Genomic DNA, 19772 nt, shown 5'->3' with positions numbered 1-19772 from the left:
TTATCAGTAGAGCAGACTGATATGTTTTTCCTACCTGTGTGAACTGCAGTAGTTGAGGTTGCAGGTCTGATATAGCTCTTGAACCCTACAATGTGGGTACATTTACCATATCCATGCATTGGGATATCCACCCTAAGTCTGTGCATGCAACCCTTCATTCCTTGACCTTAGTAAAATGCTAGTTAATTACTAAACTAGATACCAGATTTCATTTTCAACATCTCTTTCATTTGCCTCAAAAATTCTTGACAAGTGTAATGCCTTTCAGAACTCATTTTGATATGTTATTGTAACATCACAACTGTGAAGAGCTTCTTTATTACGTGAAATGCATTTTTGTATATGAGTGGAAAGAGGGAGAGAGAACAGTACAATATGAAGTAGGAGACAGCAGAAAAACTAAAATGTTTTTTAAAATGCTAGTTGGACTGAAAATAATATCATAATACTTTAGATTGACATTTAAAGGATATTTGATGGGCTGGGATACCCAGATTTCATTGATTCCTTGTGCAACATAAGTGTGCAAAAATCTTCCTGGAAAAGAATGCATCATTCTTAATACTTTAGTAAAGGCATTTAGATTTTAAATAAATCATCCTTTGAACCTAGAAGATAATTTGATCTAGAGTTAGTATAGCATATTGGATATTGTTTTAACCAACTTTTTAGAGCAGCATGAGCAAGGTTATGTAAATAGATTTCTCTAAGGAAAAACAAGAGCAATTTGGCTATTATAATCCATTATAATATTATAATCATTAAATCTGAATGTCCAGCTATGGCTGACCATGAGTTTTTGTAGCTTGATTCTGTAAAGTGATATTTGATGAGGCCTTTTGAAGCCATGGGAATACCTAATATGAAAGAAGTGTTTTGGAACAAGTGATTAATTAGAAATACAGTTTCCAAATGGATTATACAATCTCTTGCATCACTTCCCCTTCTCTAAAGCCTTGAATTTCTTGCCACAAACATTGTGTATTAGCCAGATTCTCAGAATTTTAGCAGAGGGTAATTAATTTTATATTGCTGAAGCTTCTTTTTAAATTGAAGTGTTTTCGTCCCCTTCTCCTTTGTATTTGTATTGCACTACTTCAAATGGGATGATTTTGCAAGAAAGTTTCCAAACCATTGCAGTGGAAAGCAATAGCTTTGAGTTCAGCTAAGTAAATGAATGTTTTAAAAATGACATTACATATATAACTGTGGTGATCCACAATGGCTATATGTAAAGATTTTAAAGTACATGCTAGCTGGAACATACTAGGAAACAAAAGACTGCTACAGGAAAGGGAAGAACTTTTATTTTCACTGTAGTATAAAATGCTGTACATCCTTTAAACATTTATGATAGCTTTATTTTTCAATGTGTGACCATTTTATACCTGAGTGTAAAGTGATGTCTGAAATCTAATTATTGTAGTAATTAATTTGTCTTGCTTAACAAAACATATTTTCAATCCTCTTCTTCCTTGCAGGATTCAAAGTGGGTAGAAGAAAAGCAGCTGTTAATTAGAACAAATCAGGAGTTGCTAGAGAAGGTACGTGGGAGGATTTTCACCATTGTTGCCCTTTATTGTAAAAGAAATTGAATGCACTAAGTACTATAAAATCAGCGTGAAAATGCTTTATTTCTCACCAGGAACAGAAATTTAAATAAAAGTCTCTGATTAAAGTACCAACATGCCTTTATATTCTTCAGGAATATTCTTCAGTGTCCAACAAAATATGGCTACACAAAGATTATTCTTGTCCTGTCCACTAATAAAATTGCCTGCTGCCTTTAATGTTTTTATAGTTTTTCCACACATTAAGTAGTACTGATTGATTTAAAGCTTATTATATTAACTGTCTGAGATATTCAGAGCTGAGCATCTGCATTGTTCTTTGTTGATAATGGTGGGAAAGGTGGCTAGTCAACTCAGGAGGACAAAAAACTAATTTTGTTAATTAGTAGCTTAATATTAATGTAATACAAATAGAATAGCTAAATAAAAAAATCATGATTAAAAGTAGCTACAGCCAAGTTTAATTTATTTGGACACTTAGATGAGCACTATAAATGTTAAAATACATTATGCCAGATGTTACATTTCTACTTAGTTTTGTACAAAGAAAAAGATCACCCAGTTAAACTAGACAGTAGACCAAAGCTATTAGTTGGCATAATTAACAGCCAGTATTGAATTTCTGTTTTGTCATTGTTATTACCCCAAGGCAAAATTCTGGCAAATTTAAAAGTAGCCATTAAAACCACTCCATCATTGTCTTTCATATACTGTAAAAATTAGTTGTCTAATTAGGCAAAGACAATGAGAACAGTCTATGCACATGGTAATGCAATTCAGTTTCATTTGCTGGATTTTAAAAGAAAACTTTTACTGCTTAACTTATTTAGATGTAATATTCATATCACTTTTATGCTACTTCCAGATTATTACTCTAAGAGAACATTGACCATTTTCTGCTGACAGTTCTCAGAAATATTTTCTGATGTGATGTTCATTTTTTATCACAAAGACATAGCCTGATGTGTAATGAAAAATGAAAATAATTAGCAGTTCTGTCTAAACCCCTGGCTTGTAACTCTGTGCAGTATCTTTTCCAGTGCTTACAGAGTGTTACCATGTTGTATTTGTCTCACAGATTTACAGAATGGAACAAGAAGAGCACCAGCTGAAGAATGAGATGCAAGATGCAAAAGACCAGAATGAGCTGTTAGAATTCAGAGTGCTAGAGCTTGAAGTAAGAGATTCTCTCTGTTGCAAACTCTCAAATGGAGCAGAAATTATGTTTGAACCCAAGCTGAAATTCCTGTAAAGGTTACTGATGTCTGGTGCATGTTTAAGGGAAGTCACTTAGGTATCTATTTTTAAATGTTGTATCTTGGGTTAATTAAATTTATGCCACTGCCTTAATATGTTTTGGAGAGAATGCTCACTAATGTTTATAAAGATGTAATATAGTTAATATAAATGGCATATAGTTTGGTTTTCATCTAATAAAATATTTTGTTTTGCAATATTTTGCCTTTTTTATTTGTTTCATTTCCATAACTGCTCCTTTCCTGCATGTGAAATCACTTGGTATGTATACTACAGCCTTGGCTGGCATTGATTAAATTAACACACCTTCTCACATCTTGCATGCAGTGATCTGACTAAAGATCTACACATCCATCACATCAATGTATAATTGCTTTAAATTACATTGATTTAAGATTGACAACTTTAATACAAAGTAAATTTATCTTAAAAATAACACATTTTGATAGCAGCTTCCAAAGAATTCCTCTTACCTTAAATCCATTTTCTCATGGTTTAAAGTGGTCATGAACTGGAAGTAATTGGCTTCAGTCAATGAAAAATGTAAAAAACCCAAACCTCTGTCAATGCCAAAGAAAAGTTGGTAAAGCAGAATTACAACTTCTGTAGGTTAAACTAATATGTTGCCTATAGCAAACAAATTCTATAGTTTACATAAATGAAATAAGATAAATTATTTGCTCTTAACACTTTGAACATGTAGCCCCTGATTACAATTGAAAACAACTGTTCTCCTCACAAACTGGGGATGTCAAATTTAGTAACACTAAAGGATCTGTGTGTGATGCACAGTTGTCACATGGTTGTACTGCCTGATGACACATTGTTCAGTTTCAAAGATCACCAGCATTCTTAACACTGCTTAGAATAAACTCTCTGAGAAACCTGTCATTGTCACTCCTCCATTTTTATCACTCAGCACGTTTCACCAAAAATCTCGGCATGTGTAATTTCTTTGATAAAGATGAAAATGTCATGTCTTCCTGTTATGTCAACATGCTTTTTTCTGACATTTCTTTATCTTTTTTTCATCCTTTATCCACCATATATTTTGATGTCATAGCCCATCTATTCAAAATTATGAATTTAGGTTATTAGAATTTCAGTAAATGTTCAGAAAAATAGATATGCTTTCTAATACATATGTTTATATTTCATTAAAGGACTGTAAAGTAAAATAGAGAACAATTTAGCCTTTGAATTGGCTGTTGCACTAGAAATTGCTTCCTAAAGTGTGGGTTTTCTTAGAAGTAAAACTGTCAAAAAAAGATTTTTTAAGGAATGAACAAACATTCTTCAATACGTCCTCCATTAATGTATCTTTCACATGGAAAAATCACATTAAAAACAGCTCAGTATGTCATGTAAGGTTTTGTTATGTGCCAAAGCTTGGAAAATTTCTTTCACAGAATAACAATGGGAGTATTTTTGTGTAATTGCAAGAAAATACTTCTTTCCTTAGTAGACAAGCATGTAGACACAAATGTGACTGACAAAGCAATGCTTTAGGAAAACCATCAGTTCTTCTGGTAATCAGGACAGTGGTTTTTGGAGCAGTCAAGTTATTTCAGATTAAAATTAGGTCAAGTATAAAACACAGTCATTTATTTATCAATTAAAGCAAGTAAGTTTAGGTGAGCTGAATGCAATAGCACTGATAAATTTTTAACAATATTAAAATCATAACGGAACTTTGATAAGAATTAAACTTCACATTTTGGTTTACAACAGCTAAGTCATTATTTAAGCCCATTTCAGAATTAGACTGTTGATGTAAATATTATTTAAAACAAAACCTCCAAGGAGGAAAATAACACAGACTACAGAGATTTTTCTCTCTATACTGTAGTTTTAAATTAGGTTTAAGCTAATTAATGAAAAAGATTTGCCATGCTTTGCAACTTTTTAAGTGAATGGATGCAGTCTGCCTGCCATATCAATTAAAGCACCTCATTTATGATATAGAAAATGGAATAATAATACATGGATGGTCATAGGGACTAAAATATTTGTAGTAGTGGTCTCTCTGAGAAAGTGAAGCTCATGTTGCCAAAGCATCCCCTTGTAATATGGAGATGAAATCTGTTGTTTCTTGCTCATGTTCTCATGGCCAGAGAGAATTCGGAGTAAGACCCTTGGTTGCCCAGAGCCTTCAGTCCAGTAATTTTTCACAGGCTCATTAAAATTTAATTTAGGTAAATTTGCTTGTTTATTATTTTATGGTATTTCTGCCTTCTGAAGAAATAATAGGTTGGTATTTTGAAGAAATGCATGCAAGTCATGTACAAGGACTAGTTAAGTTTTAGATATACTATAGCTTTATATAAATGGGAATTTATAATTTTTCATTTTGGCACAAAGAACATTGTAACTGTAGAACAGTGCTGCCTTTTAATATATTCTGACATCCTGGCTTGTGGATTGAATATGAATGGAGATTTTAAATGCTCTGATAGGAAGGGAGACTGTAGAATAAAGAGGGAAGAGAGACACACAGGTTTAATTTTAGTGAGAAAATCTTCAGTAATTCAATTTCATGACAGAGTTTAAATTTCTTTTCTGCAGATTCTTCTTTCTAAATTCCTTTATTGTTCCATGAAAGAATACAATAGTTAGATAAGATTATAATCATCATAAAAACCTGTAGAGTATTTTAGGGTTCCAGTGAATTAGGGATAGTGTTGCAAGGGTTCTGCAGCTGGGGAGCATCAGGTAGCTTTGCAGAAACTTGTGCATGGAATAAGCTGGCAGCTATGTTTGTATTTAGCCAAAATTCTTCAAATATGGTAAAAGTAAGATGAAATAGACTAGGTTTGGAATGAGAGCAGGAATCTGCCTTTTTAATGTACAAGTATGTTTTGTAAAGGTGGGGAATAAATGTTAATGTGTAATCACAAATGTTGTTTTTAAACAAATCTTTCCTCAGGAGAGAGAGCGAAGGTCACCAGCATTTAATCTTCATATAACCACCTTCCCTGAAAACAATGGAAGTGCACTTCAACTGTTCTGCCATCAGGAAGGAATAAAGGTATATGCAGAGCACTAGAAACAGTTGGATGGCTAGGAATCCTTCTTGAATGACCAGTTTAATGTCCAAACAAATGGCTTGACACTTACCAGGGAAGAAAATGAAAAAAAAAAAAAATTGTAAGGCAATATATTTTTACCTGGGAAAGGGGTTTCATACAAATATGATCTGGTCATGTCAGGAGTTCCTCAGTGAAACTGAAGGCTGGCCAGTTAAGATAATTTACATTTGGTCTAGGGAAGAATGTGGATGTTGATGTGATTCATTGTCAGGCTTGCTACAGTACATGGTTCATGATATTAAATGTCTTCATCTGAGTTCAGAAATGTGATATTCAGTCCTTATTTTACACCCAGTTTAGTGAAGGCTTCTATTTGTTGAATGAATATTCTTAAGTTATTTGCCAGGGTCAGGGCCTTGAAATGAGAGGTGCCTGACCCAAAACTCATTCAGATAGGTGGAACTCTTTTAGAACAAGAGCAAGATAAACATCAGGATCTTCCTTAATTACCTTCTGATATAAGGAAGCAAGAATTACTCTTCTCACTCCAGTTCCCCCATGAACAGGCTATTTGTACAACTTGATTTGCATGCTGGTTCACTTAAGATTTAATTCAGACTTGTGTTGTCAGTAATGTTGCACAACAGGCCAAGGTAACTTTTCTACAAGTAACTAAAGCAGAATCTCAGTGCCACTTACTAGTGATTTATGGCTGAATTTTTAGTTGTGTTTGCAAGTCCTTTTATAGGAGGCTTGTTGCTATTCAGTGCTTTAATGAGCACAGTATGATCTCTAGAGGAAATAAAAGGAAATTGTCCCTGCATATTTTTAGGAAGCTGAGTAGTCTGAAAGAAAGGAATTAAAAGCTGCTTCTTACCTACAGATTTGGTTGGATACTCCTCTCCCAAAGCACACCAAGAGTCATCAGATAGCATATCACCTACAAATAGAGCCAGACCCGCTTTTAGCTTACCTGTTATTCTAATCTGGAATTTGATTGTAGCAGGAACAATGTACCAGAAACCAAAATTCCCATTTTTTCTATTGTCATCTGTGATACACCTTAACAGGTGGATTCTTTTCAATCTGCCTTTCAGCTTGCTTACCTGCAAGGTGAGGTACTCACCTAGTATGGGCAGACTGAAATAGTTGATCTTTAATCTGTTTTCAGTGCTTTTGAAAATTATTAGCCATCAGTAGCAATGTAGATTAAAGAATGATGCAAAATCTGGTTTGGTTTCTGATTCTTCCTTTATGCATCATATGGAAATAAATTATTAGAGTAATTATTTCTGACTCAGTAGATTCAAGAACTTGCATGTCAGTAAATTCCATGCTTCACTAGTGTAACTCGTTGGCTAAAGAGCTTTCTGTTCAGCATTGTCAATGCTGATTGTAATCAATAGTTTTGTTTTTAACATCGATCCAAACACAAGTGTATTAGGATCTGCACATTCCAGAGTTAGTGATGTGCACAGTTACAGCTCATGTTTGGGAACACCTCTGTTCTTGGGAGAGAGGGAGGGGACCTCTCAGGATAGAAAAACTGGAACACTACACTCATTGGGCTTTTCTAAGTGCTGAATATGAGTAGAAGTTGAGGGTGGCAGCATTTAACAAGGCTCTTTTGCTTTATGTATGTGTATTGGGCATTTTGGACTAACATGAACTGATCTGTTTCCATGCTCTCAAGGCTTCCTGCCTTTAAATAGCATGGTTGCATACAGGCTGTCAGTGCAAATGAAATCTGGTCCCTGTTAACTTGCAGACCAAACTTGGGATAGTTCAGGAGAATGCAATTGTCTCTGCTTAAACAGTTCCATGACCCCTTTCAACAACTTTTTAAACTTGGAGTTCTCGGGTCTAGGAATGGATCCCAGTGTTAAATACAGACATCATGTGAATTTTATTAGAAAAGTTTCTTCACCCAGAGGGTGGTTGGGCCCTGAAACAGGCTCCCCAGGGCAGAGGTCACAGCACCAGGGCTGACAGTTGAAGAAGTATTTGGACAATGCTCTCAGGCACATGGTGTGACTCCTGGGGATGATGATGTGTAGGGCCAGGAGTGGGACTGAGTGAGCTTGATGCATTGCTTCCAGCTCAGCATATTCTATGATTATGTGATTCCATGAGTTTATTCCTCTCTTTTTTGAATCAGAGGAGTGAGCCTTAATAAGGATGGGTTGTTCAGTTCATTATCTGAGAGCTGAGTGGCAGAGAAATGTGGCTTTCTAATCAGAAAGATGATTATGAACTGATAATGCATGGAGGAGGATGTTCACTGTGCACATTCCTTTCTGCCACTGTAAGGCTGATTTGAAACTCCATGGGCTTTTTTAACAAAGAAAAGAAAAAGCAAACCACCAAGCAAACCTTCTTAGCAATTATTTGCTCATGTTCCCTGTCCTTTTCACTTCTGTGAAAAGCACTTGATGTGCTTGATGCTCCACTCAAACAAAAAGATCAGTCTTTTAAGCCCTTTCTCTTTATGTCTTTTAAACCTACTTATCAGTTTTGATCTTTCCTGTACACACATTAGCAGGTTATAAGTGTGAATGATACAGGAACATTCTGTCATCATGCACAGACATCCAGGTTGCTAGTTATAATTGAGAGTGCTTTTTGGTTTCATCTTAAAATATCAGTAATTACTTTAGTAATTGTGATGCAAAACTATGTTTCACTTACATTTGAAGTGTCTTTTCACATACAGAAGAGAATAAAGGGTACATAAAATGTAGCATATAAAAACTGTTTCTGACCTACTTCATAAAAAATAAGTGTTGAACATCTTTTTCAGGACGTGAATATATCTGAACTTATGAAGAAGCTAGATATTCTTGGAGATAATGGGGTAACACTTTTTTTACTTTTAAATGTACCTCCAGTTTCATAGCTAATTTAAAGCTTTTTTTTTTTTTCCACAGCAGATACTAACATCCAAGACAGTGCACAGGATGATTTTTATATGCCTGTATTTGTATGAAGAACATGAATGGTTAGGAATGGCTCTTACAGCATTAAATTTTTAGTTAGAGTGATGGTAGTGAAAACAGTATTTTTTTAAGGCAGGATTTGGTCTTGACTGAATGATATGGAAAGTAGGCACTGTAATAGGCAGAGTGAAATGATACAGAAGTCAAAGCCAGACCAAGTTGTGAATTATCCCTCTTGAGTAGTGATAGTAGCACCTTCTGCTGTGAAGGCTGTCATTGCCAGGAGTGGATTTTTCTGGGAGAAAGGCAAGGATAACTGTCTCCCCTTTTTCCTCTTCATTGCTAAATACATTTAAAATCTTATTCACACATTTGGGGCAGAAACACCCAGGGAGATGAGTCCAGTTTATAGCTAGATTTAATAGATTGAAATCTTTATAATACTAGTTTTTAGTTCTAGATTTGCATGTTATATTGCAAGTCCTGTGGAGGTTTCTATGGCACTTACTCTTTGCATCATTTTCTTTAATTGGAAGTCTGAAGTGCATGAAGGTGAGATTCACTTACTGCAAGGATTAGTCCAGTGAATTGGCAAAATAGGAAAAAAATTGCAAAATCCCTGACTGAAACTACTTAATTTTCATTGAATTATCTTTTTCACTGAATGATCTGTTGAAAAAGTGTTGTGGAGCTGGTGTGCTGAAATAGAGTGAAACTAAGAACCCTTGGTTTAACTTTCAGAACTTTCAGTCATGGGATCCTTTTTGCTCATGTCTATAATCCTAAATGTTATAATTGATTTATTTTTTGAAGTATGGTTAAAACTTACTGCTTGTGTTAAAGGATTAATTTTTAATACAATTTAAAATGCATCTTTTTGTATTTTAGAATTTGAGAAATGAAGAGCAGGTTGCAATAATCCAAGCTGGGACTGTGCTTTCCCTCTGTGAAAAGGTAGAATTCAGTAAATATTTTTCTCTGCTAAAAACTGACCAAGTCTTCTGAGATACCTCATAACTTTGCCAGGGAAGCACAGCTTTTCTGTTCAGGTCATCTGGATTGGAGCATGTATTCATCCTCACATGAATGTTGGGATTGTGATGTCTTGAGATAAAGCCAAACTTAAGAAGGAAACCCAGTTTAAAAATAAAAACATGTTTTGGAGATATTCCCTTAGCATAAAGTATTAAAAATCCACTTAACACAAGAGACTTCATTCCCAGAAGTTCTGTTGTCCTCAGTGCCCTGGAACAGTTGAGAGGTGCCCTCTGTAAGGTGCCCATGGTCCCTTTTGGGCTCATTTCTGTGGATGACTGAAAAAGCTCAGAGTAGTCAGTGGTCCTTTCCTCTGTAAATTAGTGGGCATAGAGATAAAGTAGTTTGCACAGGATAAGTAATCAATCAGGTCACTCATTTCTTTATGGCTAGTTCTCTACTTCCAGAGAATAAAAACAGTATATGAAAGGGGTGGCATTTAGAACTAAGAAAGACTTTCATATTTCTCTGAAAAAGCTCTGTGCATATATGTTTCCATTAAATCTTTCTTGATGTATTGTTGAAATTCAGAATCAGATATTTTAAATTAAAATTTGAGCAATTTTAATAATTGCTTTAATTGATTTAATTTTGATAATCTACTTACCTAAATACCTTAAAGTAAATAATCTACATTAGGTAATTTAATAATCATTAATTTAAATGAGTAATTGCTATAATCAAAATAAAAACAGGGAAAAGAGCTCAAATCCCTCTGGTTTTCACTGTTGTGGCATTAAAAGAGAAGGTAATGATTTTAGCACTTCACATCCAAAAAATGGAAGGAGAAGAACCCCACTATAAAAGGCTAAGATATAGACTCCCAAAAATACTGTTTTTTTCTCCTGTGCCCCTTGGTTTGTGAAAGGCTAACAGGCATAGAAAGATCAGAATCAACATTTAGTTTTGCATGTTATTTGCATACCTTAAAAAAAATTAGGCCTCTAAGTTTTGTAAATAGCCCTTCACTTGACTGAGGGTAGCTCTGAGAGATGCCCAGGATTTCCCATTCCATTGATTTCAAAGGTTCAGGATGCTCACGGTCTTGCTGAGTATCTGTGGTGAGGCTTTCCTTTGGAATATTTTCAGCTTGTCACCTTGGAAATGAAGAAAACATAGATGGTCAAAATAGAATCTCTGGGGAATATGGTGTTCCTGGGGTTTTTTTTCTATAGAAAGCTTAACTGCTAAGCAGATAAAAAAAAATTTCCATTTTTATTCATCAGTCTCTTAAATAGTGAAAGGTTCAAAATGATGAAGTAATGAATTCACATTTCATAAGTTGTAAACTTGTGTTTGAAATTTCCTATGTAAATCTTGGGGGGAAAAGCTAGTATGTCATTAATTCCTTTGGGTCTGAGGCCTAATGAATTCACCAAAACACAAACTAAAGGAGTTGATGTGCAAAGGTTATCAGAAGACTTAAAGCAGACATGAGTAATTCAGTGCTAATGAACAAGGCATTTGAGAAAAGTGATAATTATCAGTGGCAAATCTGCTCTATGTAAACTAGTCATGGGTCCTTATTGAAGACCAGTAGGGAAATGAAATAATTCAGAACTGACCGTTCCCATCCATTCCAATAAACTTAAATAGAAATACTAACATAATCCTGGTGATGGTTAGTAATTAAGCAAGAGCCTTGCATTTAGCTATTATGATGTGTAATCTTTACCTTTGGAATGCAATGGCTGTTCTTCATTCTGATTGTTTTGAATGTCACCATAATGGTAAGGGATTCATAGTAGCAACTACAAGAGCTTCCATCTGTGTGTCTGTTTTATTTTTCCCTCCACATCACCAATGTTTTACAAGTCAGCCTCTTCCCACAAAGAGTGCAGCAAACTGTGCAGAATTAAGTGTTGAGTTTTCCAACTTGTCTTTTGTTTAAATTGCCCTCTGGAAAAATGCAGGACTGAAGTGAGATGATGTTTTCACAAATCAGGCCAACAAGCACTTGAGTAAGAAACAATCAGGTTGATTTTGCATTCTTGACCCAAGTCTATTTTCTTTCTTGAACTTTACAAGGGAAAACTCTAATTTACCGTAGGAAAGCAACCTCCACTTGTTATTCTTTAGTGTGTCTGCAGTCCTCCATGCTGCCTGTGCTCTCACAAGCTGTTTATTCATGTGTGTCTTCAGAGTGAATAGATAGCATGAGAGGAGCATGTGCCTGGAAACAAACTGGAAAGAAATGTTTGGTAGACCCTTTTTCAAAATCTCTATTCATTTTCTGTTCTTTCTCTTCATACTGCTGTAGTGGTTGAAACAGATAGAGGGGACAGAAGCTGCACTGACACAGAAGATGTTAGACCTGGAGAATGAGAAGGTAAGGAACAATAATAATAATAATAATAATAATAATAATAATAATAATAATAATAATAATAATAAGTATAAGTATAAGTATAAGTATAAGTATAAGTATAAGTATAAGTATAAAGTATAAGTATAAGTATAATTCATTTAGCTAAAACTCACCTCAAGGGAATGTGCATATATTTCATCCCAGGCATCTCTGCTAGACAGAGATGGCTTCATGGTAAAATAGGCAAGTGGTTTCTAGAACAGCCTATTGCTTGTATTCCTTGGGGTGAGACAGAACTTTCAAATCTATATAGAACAAAAATAGCAAAAATATATACAAATTAGGGCACAAAAGCATAACTGGAGAGCATGTTGCCAGTGTGAAATTGTCTCTGTGCTTTCTTTGTGTATTTATCAGGCAGCAGCAGCATCTTTTTAATGTTGTGATCACACTAGTAGAATTGGCAAGGGTATTTCTTTGCTGTCTGCTATTCAGCTTCTGGACAAGCTGTCAAGACCTCTTACTCTTTCTTGCCCCATGGCCTTCATGCCTAAAGTCAGAATGTTTTCTCAAAAAGCAGTTCTGTCCTGAAGAACAAACTGACCTTCCATATGTTGAACAATTTTAGAAGGAGTGTTTGGTTTTATTGGTTTACCATGCATGCTGTGCTTCACCTCTTCAAATGGTGTTTCAAACACTGATTAATCCTCACCACACCTTTTGCAGGTAGATAAATAAGCAGCATTGCATTCATCCTAAAGAATGGGAAATGAGACAGGGAAGTTAAGTGATTTGCCCAGGGCCACTGAAGAAATGTGTGTGTTTGATCCACAAACAAAAATAAAAGACTGTGTTCTCGTTGAGTGGAACCTGTCATACTGGTTGTACTTTAACACAGATAAGACACTTCCCACATTTAGTATTTCTTTATTTTTAAGTCTTGGTATGGAAAAATACAAAGGCTCGGGAAAGGGAAAGTGGCCACAAATACTGGATTCTTTTGTAAAGAAAAATTTTAAAAAATAGGGGGTTTATAACTTGATATATTATCTTCCCCCTTATTATCTGTGATGTTTTCAAGCCTTACTATGGATAGCCCTTGCATTAATTTTTTAGCACAGTAATCTGAGAATCTGCACCCCTAATGATTGACTCAATGAATTGAGAAATCATATTCTAGCATGATACTCTTAGAAGAACTGAGCAGTGGTTTAGCTGTCTTTGAAACCCATGTTAAGTGTTTGAGGTCCTGTTCTTGTTTCCTTCCCTCTTGCTTTCTGTGGGCAGTTCTAACTATCCCTTTTGAGATGCAACATGATCAGGGCAGCTGCATTGCTATTCTGGAGTCTGGTGGTAGTTCTGACCCATTTTTTAGACTCAGATAAGTCAGTCTGCCTCTGTGGTGTCAGACACTTGTAAGAAAGTCGGGACCAAGCCTGTCCTTTGCTGTGCTGTGCAAGGAGTTTCATTTTTAAGAACAAAAATAAACAATCCCTGTAAATCTTAGGTATTTTGAAAACTTCTTCAATTCTTAAGCTAGTCACTCAACCTCTCATCACTTCACCTGTTTCAAATTGGCCTCCTGCCTGTACAAGCTGGACTGAGTTGTTACTTCAGCTTTGGTAACACGGCACGGGCTGGTGCTGCAGAATCCAGCTGTGGCCCTGCATGCTCAGGTTTTCTCCCTAGGGGAACAGATTAGACAACAGCAATTAGGGCTTGCCCCATGATTTCCTTAAGGGTAATATTTCCATGGGATATTTTCATAAAGTGCCCTCTCTTGTGTTTCTCTTTTCCCTCCTTTGGCCTGCCACGTGTAACCACATGCATGTACATCCCCACTCACCTTCTGCTGCACTTCTGTCAGGTCCAGGCAGGTTTGTACACTGGTGCAGAGGTCAATGCTTTATAGGTACAACTTGTAAATATAATACACAGATTTGAAGTGCTAATACTGTAAATTTAATATTCCAAATATCCTTAGGATGAACACGGTCATTTGCTATGGGTTTTCTTTTGCTTTCAAGTGGAAAGCTTGCGTAAAAATGATGGCATTTATGATTCTTCATGAATTAGGATAAAGAACAAACACTCCCTTGTTTTTATTATTGCTCAGGACCTGTTCAGTAAACAGAAGGGTTATTTAGAGGAAGAACTGGACTACAGGAAGCAAGCTCTGGACCAGGCATACATGGTAGGAAAAGAACAGTCATTAAATTTTTCTGTTTGAACAGATCTGATAAAATGCAGGGTTTGTTTTGTTTTGTTTTCCTTTAATTATAAATAGGACTCTTTTTTACTTTTTTTTTTTTTTTTCCTGCCAGATTAGAAATCAACTATTTCTTAAACAGAAGCTTAGGATATGGATTATAGTACTTACAAGTGTAACATTTTTGCATTGCATTTTTTATTCAATGATATGCAAACATCTTGTTGGTACATCTGGAATGGGAAAAGCTGGTTTATGTATTAAAAAAAACCATGACTGCTAAAATACACCAGAAATTACTTTAGAACCTTTCCAATATTTCTTTTCCTGAAGCATTTGTAAGTATTACTGCTGCTAACCTATCCTAAATCAGGAATGCCTGTTCTTCCTATGCAATTCCTTCCTGCGTGATCCTATCCAACCTTACCCTTCCTCATTTTCAAAAGGGAAGCTGCAACCTTGCCTTTTCTCAAGCTAAACAACAATTAGGAATTATCCAGGAATTGGTAAAACTGCATACTTTGCTAACAGTGAGACTTTGGGAAACCAAAATATAAGGCCTGAAGCAGTATTTATACATTGTAAATGTTTCTTATGTGGAAAATGTTTTCAGAGAAGAAGCAAGGTCTAGTGCTCAGAGCAGATAACAGAGATAAAAGCAAACAGGCACTATTTCTAGCACTGTGACCTTGGGCAAGCCATTTAACCTCTCTGTGCAGCTGTTTATGTATCACTAATATGGATGGAATTACCTACCTCACAAAGGTGTTATGAGGGCTGAAGGGATGTGGTCAGATGCTCTTGATCCAAATATTGTCAGTCTGGATGCTGGTTTTTGATAGGATCGTTCTAACCCCAGTAATGAAGGAAACACTGCCGTGACTCCTTCCTTTCCTCTTGGGAGTACAGTTCTCCATGTGAATGAGAAGTTCTCCTGTGTTCTCTGCTTTGCAAAGTTCTGCAGTTCTGGTCAGTGCATGAGAATGAGGTTAGGAATCTGACAGCCAGCACGAGATGGATGAGGGATTAGTGTATACAAGTGTTCCTCCTTCATTGCTGATGGCAACTTGGAACTAAGCCAGTGACGTAGACTGAGCCATGGATATCGGGTCACTAGGGCCACAGAGAGGGAGAGCGGGATTTCTCTTCACAGTTTTTCCTGTGGTCTTTTCATTTTATAGGATGGTTTAACAATTCAGCTGCAGTTGAAGGAAATCTGTTAGTTTTAACTGAATTTGTAATGTTCAGCATCAGGATTTGGAGTTTTATCAGGTACTGAATGCAGATTTATCTTCTGAGTCATTCTTCAGTGGAAGAAGCAGATTTGCTAGAACAGGAGCCATGTCCCGGGGGTCAGTCCGAGCCGGGAGGCTGCGTGCACTCTGTGTGGAATGCTCCTCACCGCTCACGCTTGCTGCTTTCTGTCCACCTGTCTGTGTCCATGCTGCCCTCCTGCCTCAGCCCTCGCTTGCCGGCCTTCTCTAGCTCTCGGTGGGTCGTTTGCTTGCTGGATTCAAACGTCAGTGTCTGTGTGTGATTTGGGTTGCATTAGAAAATCCAGGAGCTGGAGGCCACGCTGTATAATGCCCTGCAGCAGGACCCGGGCCGGCGGGCGAGCGAGTCGCTGACGGAGGCGCAGCGGGAGGATTTGCGCGCGGCGGTGGAGAAGGTGCGGCGGCAGATCCTGAGGCAGAGCCGCGAGTTCGACAGCCAGATCCTGCACGAGCGGATGGAGCTGCTGCAGCAGGCCCAGCAGGTAACCCCGGCTCTCTCTGCTCCCCGTGGTGTTGGTGTTACCTCTGTGGTTGCCACTGCCCGTTCGACAGCATCGCTTCACCCTCACCTCGTGGAGTTCTGTTCAGTCTGGTCTCTGTGCCGCTCCCAGGAGCCGCCTGGCGTCAGGGCCTGGTTGTGCTGGGCATGGTGCACACACAGAACAAGTCACTGTCTCACCCCAGGGTGCTGCTGCACAACCTTCCATGTGTGAGCAAACACAGTCTCCAAAGGACTCCAGTGGGAGCTTGTTGCAAGTTTAAGGCCTGAAGTAGCAAAAGTCAGAGTGGAAGGTCATTAGAGTGTAAAACTATGAAAAGAGTAAAGGCAGGAACAGTACCTATAGGAATCCAAGTCTATCCGCCCCCTTTTTATTATTTTATCTATTTGTGAAATCTTTTCAATAAAATAAAAAAGAGGAAGTCTCAGGAAGTCTTTTAAGAGGCCATCTACGAGCTTTCACTCCTTTAAATTCATTCAGAAGAGCCTTGTCTGTCCAAACTGCTTCCTTAAGCACAATTATCCACAACTTGAACTTGGCAAGGTCCGGGCCTACAGAAATGTGGTAATTATTTAGTATTGATAGTGTTGCTAGTGTTTTTGTGCAAATACTCAGCAAAAGAAGAGAGTTGCATGTCTCAAGGTGTTAATTAAGTATTACAGCAGAAATAATTGTTTTGAAGCATTTTGGTTCTCCTTTATAGTAGACTCTGGAAGTTGTAGGCAGATGTCCTAGATCTGGAGGACTGCTTGGCTACTTTCTGTGCAAGTCTGAAATCACTTAGTAAATATCAAGACATGCTATGCAGATGTGTCCAGAACACTATTTCAGGTGGTGATTCAGGTGCTGGGGTAAGAACTGCTTTTAGTTTAGTCCAAGCCTCTCTCTGTTCAGGTTGGCTTTGTAGATGAATATAGATGAAACTGATGTAATGTGACCCAGCACTGTTGTGATAATCTCCTGTCATCCTGCAGTGGTGGGAAGGGCTTATGGTGGCAGTGCTAGACCTGATCTCTGAGTTCCAAGAAGTTTCCCTTCTCTTCTCCTTGACTCTGTTCCCTTGGTTTGGAATGTGTAACATTGAGAGCAGAAGATTAACTTGTTTCATGGGTATTACCTATTTTTAGTCATCAGCAATGGTGAACAGAAAGCTGGAGAAGGTGGGTACCAGCTGGCACTAAAAGTGTCAGAAAGAGGGAGTAAATATATTAAATGTGGTAAATAAGGATGGAGCCAGAAGATATTAGCTCAATGTTATTAGTGTAGCTGAAAATTAATGAGAATGGACTTTTTTGTTAGTCTCTTAGGCATCCAATTTCCTAGCCAGACTGTTGGTGTTTTACTCAGAACAATAGCACAGCACTTCTCAGTTGGGTAAATACTGTTTGTCGAAGACATTTAATGGATATGAATGACGAGTGTTGAGTAATGCCTCTATACCTAAATAATTGACAATTTCAGATTTTAAAATCAGACTAAATATAGTTTAGTCCTTTGCTTTCACCAGGAATGTGGTTTGACACATTTTGTGTCCCTTGTTAGAACGTATTTTTGGGGAACGTGGACAGAGTCTCTAAGTTGAGCTCATGTAATAGTGGCAAATATAAAGGAAAAAATAGGACTAGATTTGTAAAGCAAAAGAGTTGTTCCAGAGAACTCAAAATCCATATTTTATACATATATGGGGTTTAATTTAGATTTTGTTCCAATCTGTTCCATGGTCTGCTTGCTATCAGTATATGTGCACTTTATATGCACATCTGGAGAACATCTGTTAGTCCAGTTCATGTATTCACAGATTACTTCACAACATAAGGTTAAATATAATGAGTGCATAGGAAAATAAAAATGCCAGCATAAAGCTAGCTTCATTAGCCATGGATGTTTATGTACCTGTCTCCAGACCCATTTTTTAGGATGTCATTAGAGTTTTGTGTTGTGCCCATCTCATTAGCCATGCTAACGTTACAGCCCTGCAGGACATGTTAAACTGAATTCCACTGCTTAATAAGCATCTAAGCATTTTAGTCATCTATTTTTAACACACACACACACATGTCCTTCCCCCACACACATTCCCTATTAAACAGGAAAAACAAAGGCAAAGATGCTAGTTAATTTGCCTGGGATATTGGAAGGCTAATTCTCACTGGATTACTTTCATCTCACTAGCAAATGACAGAAGCTGAATGTTACACAAATGAAACCCCACTTGTGCTGGCAGAATCCTAATGAATGGATGAAGCTGCACTAAGTAAAGTACATCTCTGATAAGTACCCTCCTTTCCTCATATATTTATGTCCAGGACAAGTTTTGCTGACACTGTGACATTAACAAGCCCCCACTGCATTTTCTTCTGGCAAAACAGCCTTCTAGACCTGGCCAGATTTTAGAGCCTGTGTTGCCTCTACAGTGTGTGCAACACTTCTTCCTCTGCTGAAGTGGAGGTTACAGAGAATGATAGGACAACATGATGAACCTGCAAAGCTTAATACTGAGTCTTCTTGTTGCAAACACTCTAAAACTTGCCCTGAAACAGAAACTATGTGCTAAAGACTTCACATTTTATGAAACTTTGGAAGTTCAATCACTTCAAATGGCCTGTTTCTTTGCTTTCATTACCTTCTGGTCTGCCTGATACAAGGGCTTCAAAAGAACAACTCTGCTTATCTGGCAGGCTAGCAACAATCTTCCCGGTGTCAGAGTTTCTGTGTCATAGAGTGGAGGTTCAAGGAGATCTGGTGATGAAGAAAGAGTTCCCTCCTTTGGCCTGATAGTGCTCCTTGACCATACATGCAGGGTGCAGAAGGGGTAAGGCATGTGGTGAAAGCTATAGGTTGGTATGCAGGGCTTCTTTATAGATTAATTGCTTCATGCAGGATCTTTGAGAATTCAGTGTGCGAGGTGCTGGTTTTACAGAGCTTGTAAATGTCCTTCCTAGGGAATGACTATCTGCAAGGGACAGGGATGGGTATAAGGAAATGGTCAATGGCTGCCCAGGTGTGAGCCTGTGCTGCTTTTCACATTCTTCTTTGTCCAGATGTAAAGCTTGAGTTCTTGGCCACTGGGTATTGACTTTGTTCCAGTGAAATAAATATATTTTAGGAAGTTAGACTCTGTATTACATCAATAGGTCTGTTCTTCTTGGGCATGTAGAGCCCCACATTATTATTGTTCATTAGTATATAAATGGAACCATTCATGTATACCCATTGTGCATTAAGGAAACCAGGCCTCTGTGGAGCCAAATTAGACAGACTGTGTGATTAGATCTGCTTGCTAAGGCACACAACACTTTAATTAAACCCAGAGTGCAACATGCAGGTCTGGAGGTCAGATCCTCAGCTGAAGCATGCTGGCAGCACTCCCTCTAAGTCAGAGAAGGTGCTCTGATTTACACCATCCTCTCTATTTGGAGGAGGGAAAACATGTTAATTAAAAATCTGCCATGAGCAGCTTGTGATATTTGCTTCCAGCAATAGGGCATGTGCAGATATTGCCATGAAAAAAATCCCATTGTGCTACACTGCTATTACAACCTTTTGGAAATCAATGTCTGGTTTATTTTTGGCAGGACTTCATTTAAAAGTAACGTTTTCGTTCTAGTCAGTGCAGTAGCATGACTTTACTGGGGCTTTTATTTTTTTGAAAA

General features: G+C 37.3%; 1 protein-coding gene across 6 annotated transcripts in view; it reads left to right on the top strand.

The window, feature by feature from the left end:
• JAKMIP1 (janus kinase and microtubule interacting protein 1) overlaps positions 1 to 19772 on the top strand; it is a 140511-nt gene that overhangs the window by 103523 nt on the left and 17216 nt on the right. For 3 of the 6 annotated variants that reach the window (XM_056489828.1, XM_056489825.1, XM_056489827.1), the window contains 8 exons: positions 1482 to 1544; positions 2650 to 2748; positions 5755 to 5856; positions 8658 to 8711; positions 9682 to 9747; positions 12089 to 12157; positions 14253 to 14330; positions 15898 to 16101. In XM_056489828.1, coding sequence (XP_056345803.1) covers positions 1482 to 1544; positions 2650 to 2748; positions 5755 to 5856; positions 8658 to 8711; positions 9682 to 9747; positions 12089 to 12157; positions 14253 to 14330; positions 15898 to 16101 — 735 coding nt within the window. Of the gene's footprint in view, positions 1 to 1481; positions 1545 to 2649; positions 3026 to 5754; positions 5857 to 8657; positions 8712 to 9681; positions 9748 to 12088; positions 12158 to 14252; positions 14331 to 15897; positions 16102 to 19772 lie in introns of those variants that run through there. The other 3 variants (XM_056489829.1, XM_056489826.1, XM_056489830.1) reach the window with 3 other exon arrangements.

This window comes from Oenanthe melanoleuca, chromosome 4, assembly GCF_029582105.1.
Source record: "Oenanthe melanoleuca isolate GR-GAL-2019-014 chromosome 4, OMel1.0, whole genome shotgun sequence".
NCBI lineage: Eukaryota > Metazoa > Chordata > Aves > Passeriformes > Muscicapidae > Oenanthe > Oenanthe melanoleuca.
This window is presented reverse-complemented; position numbering and strand designations above follow the sequence as displayed.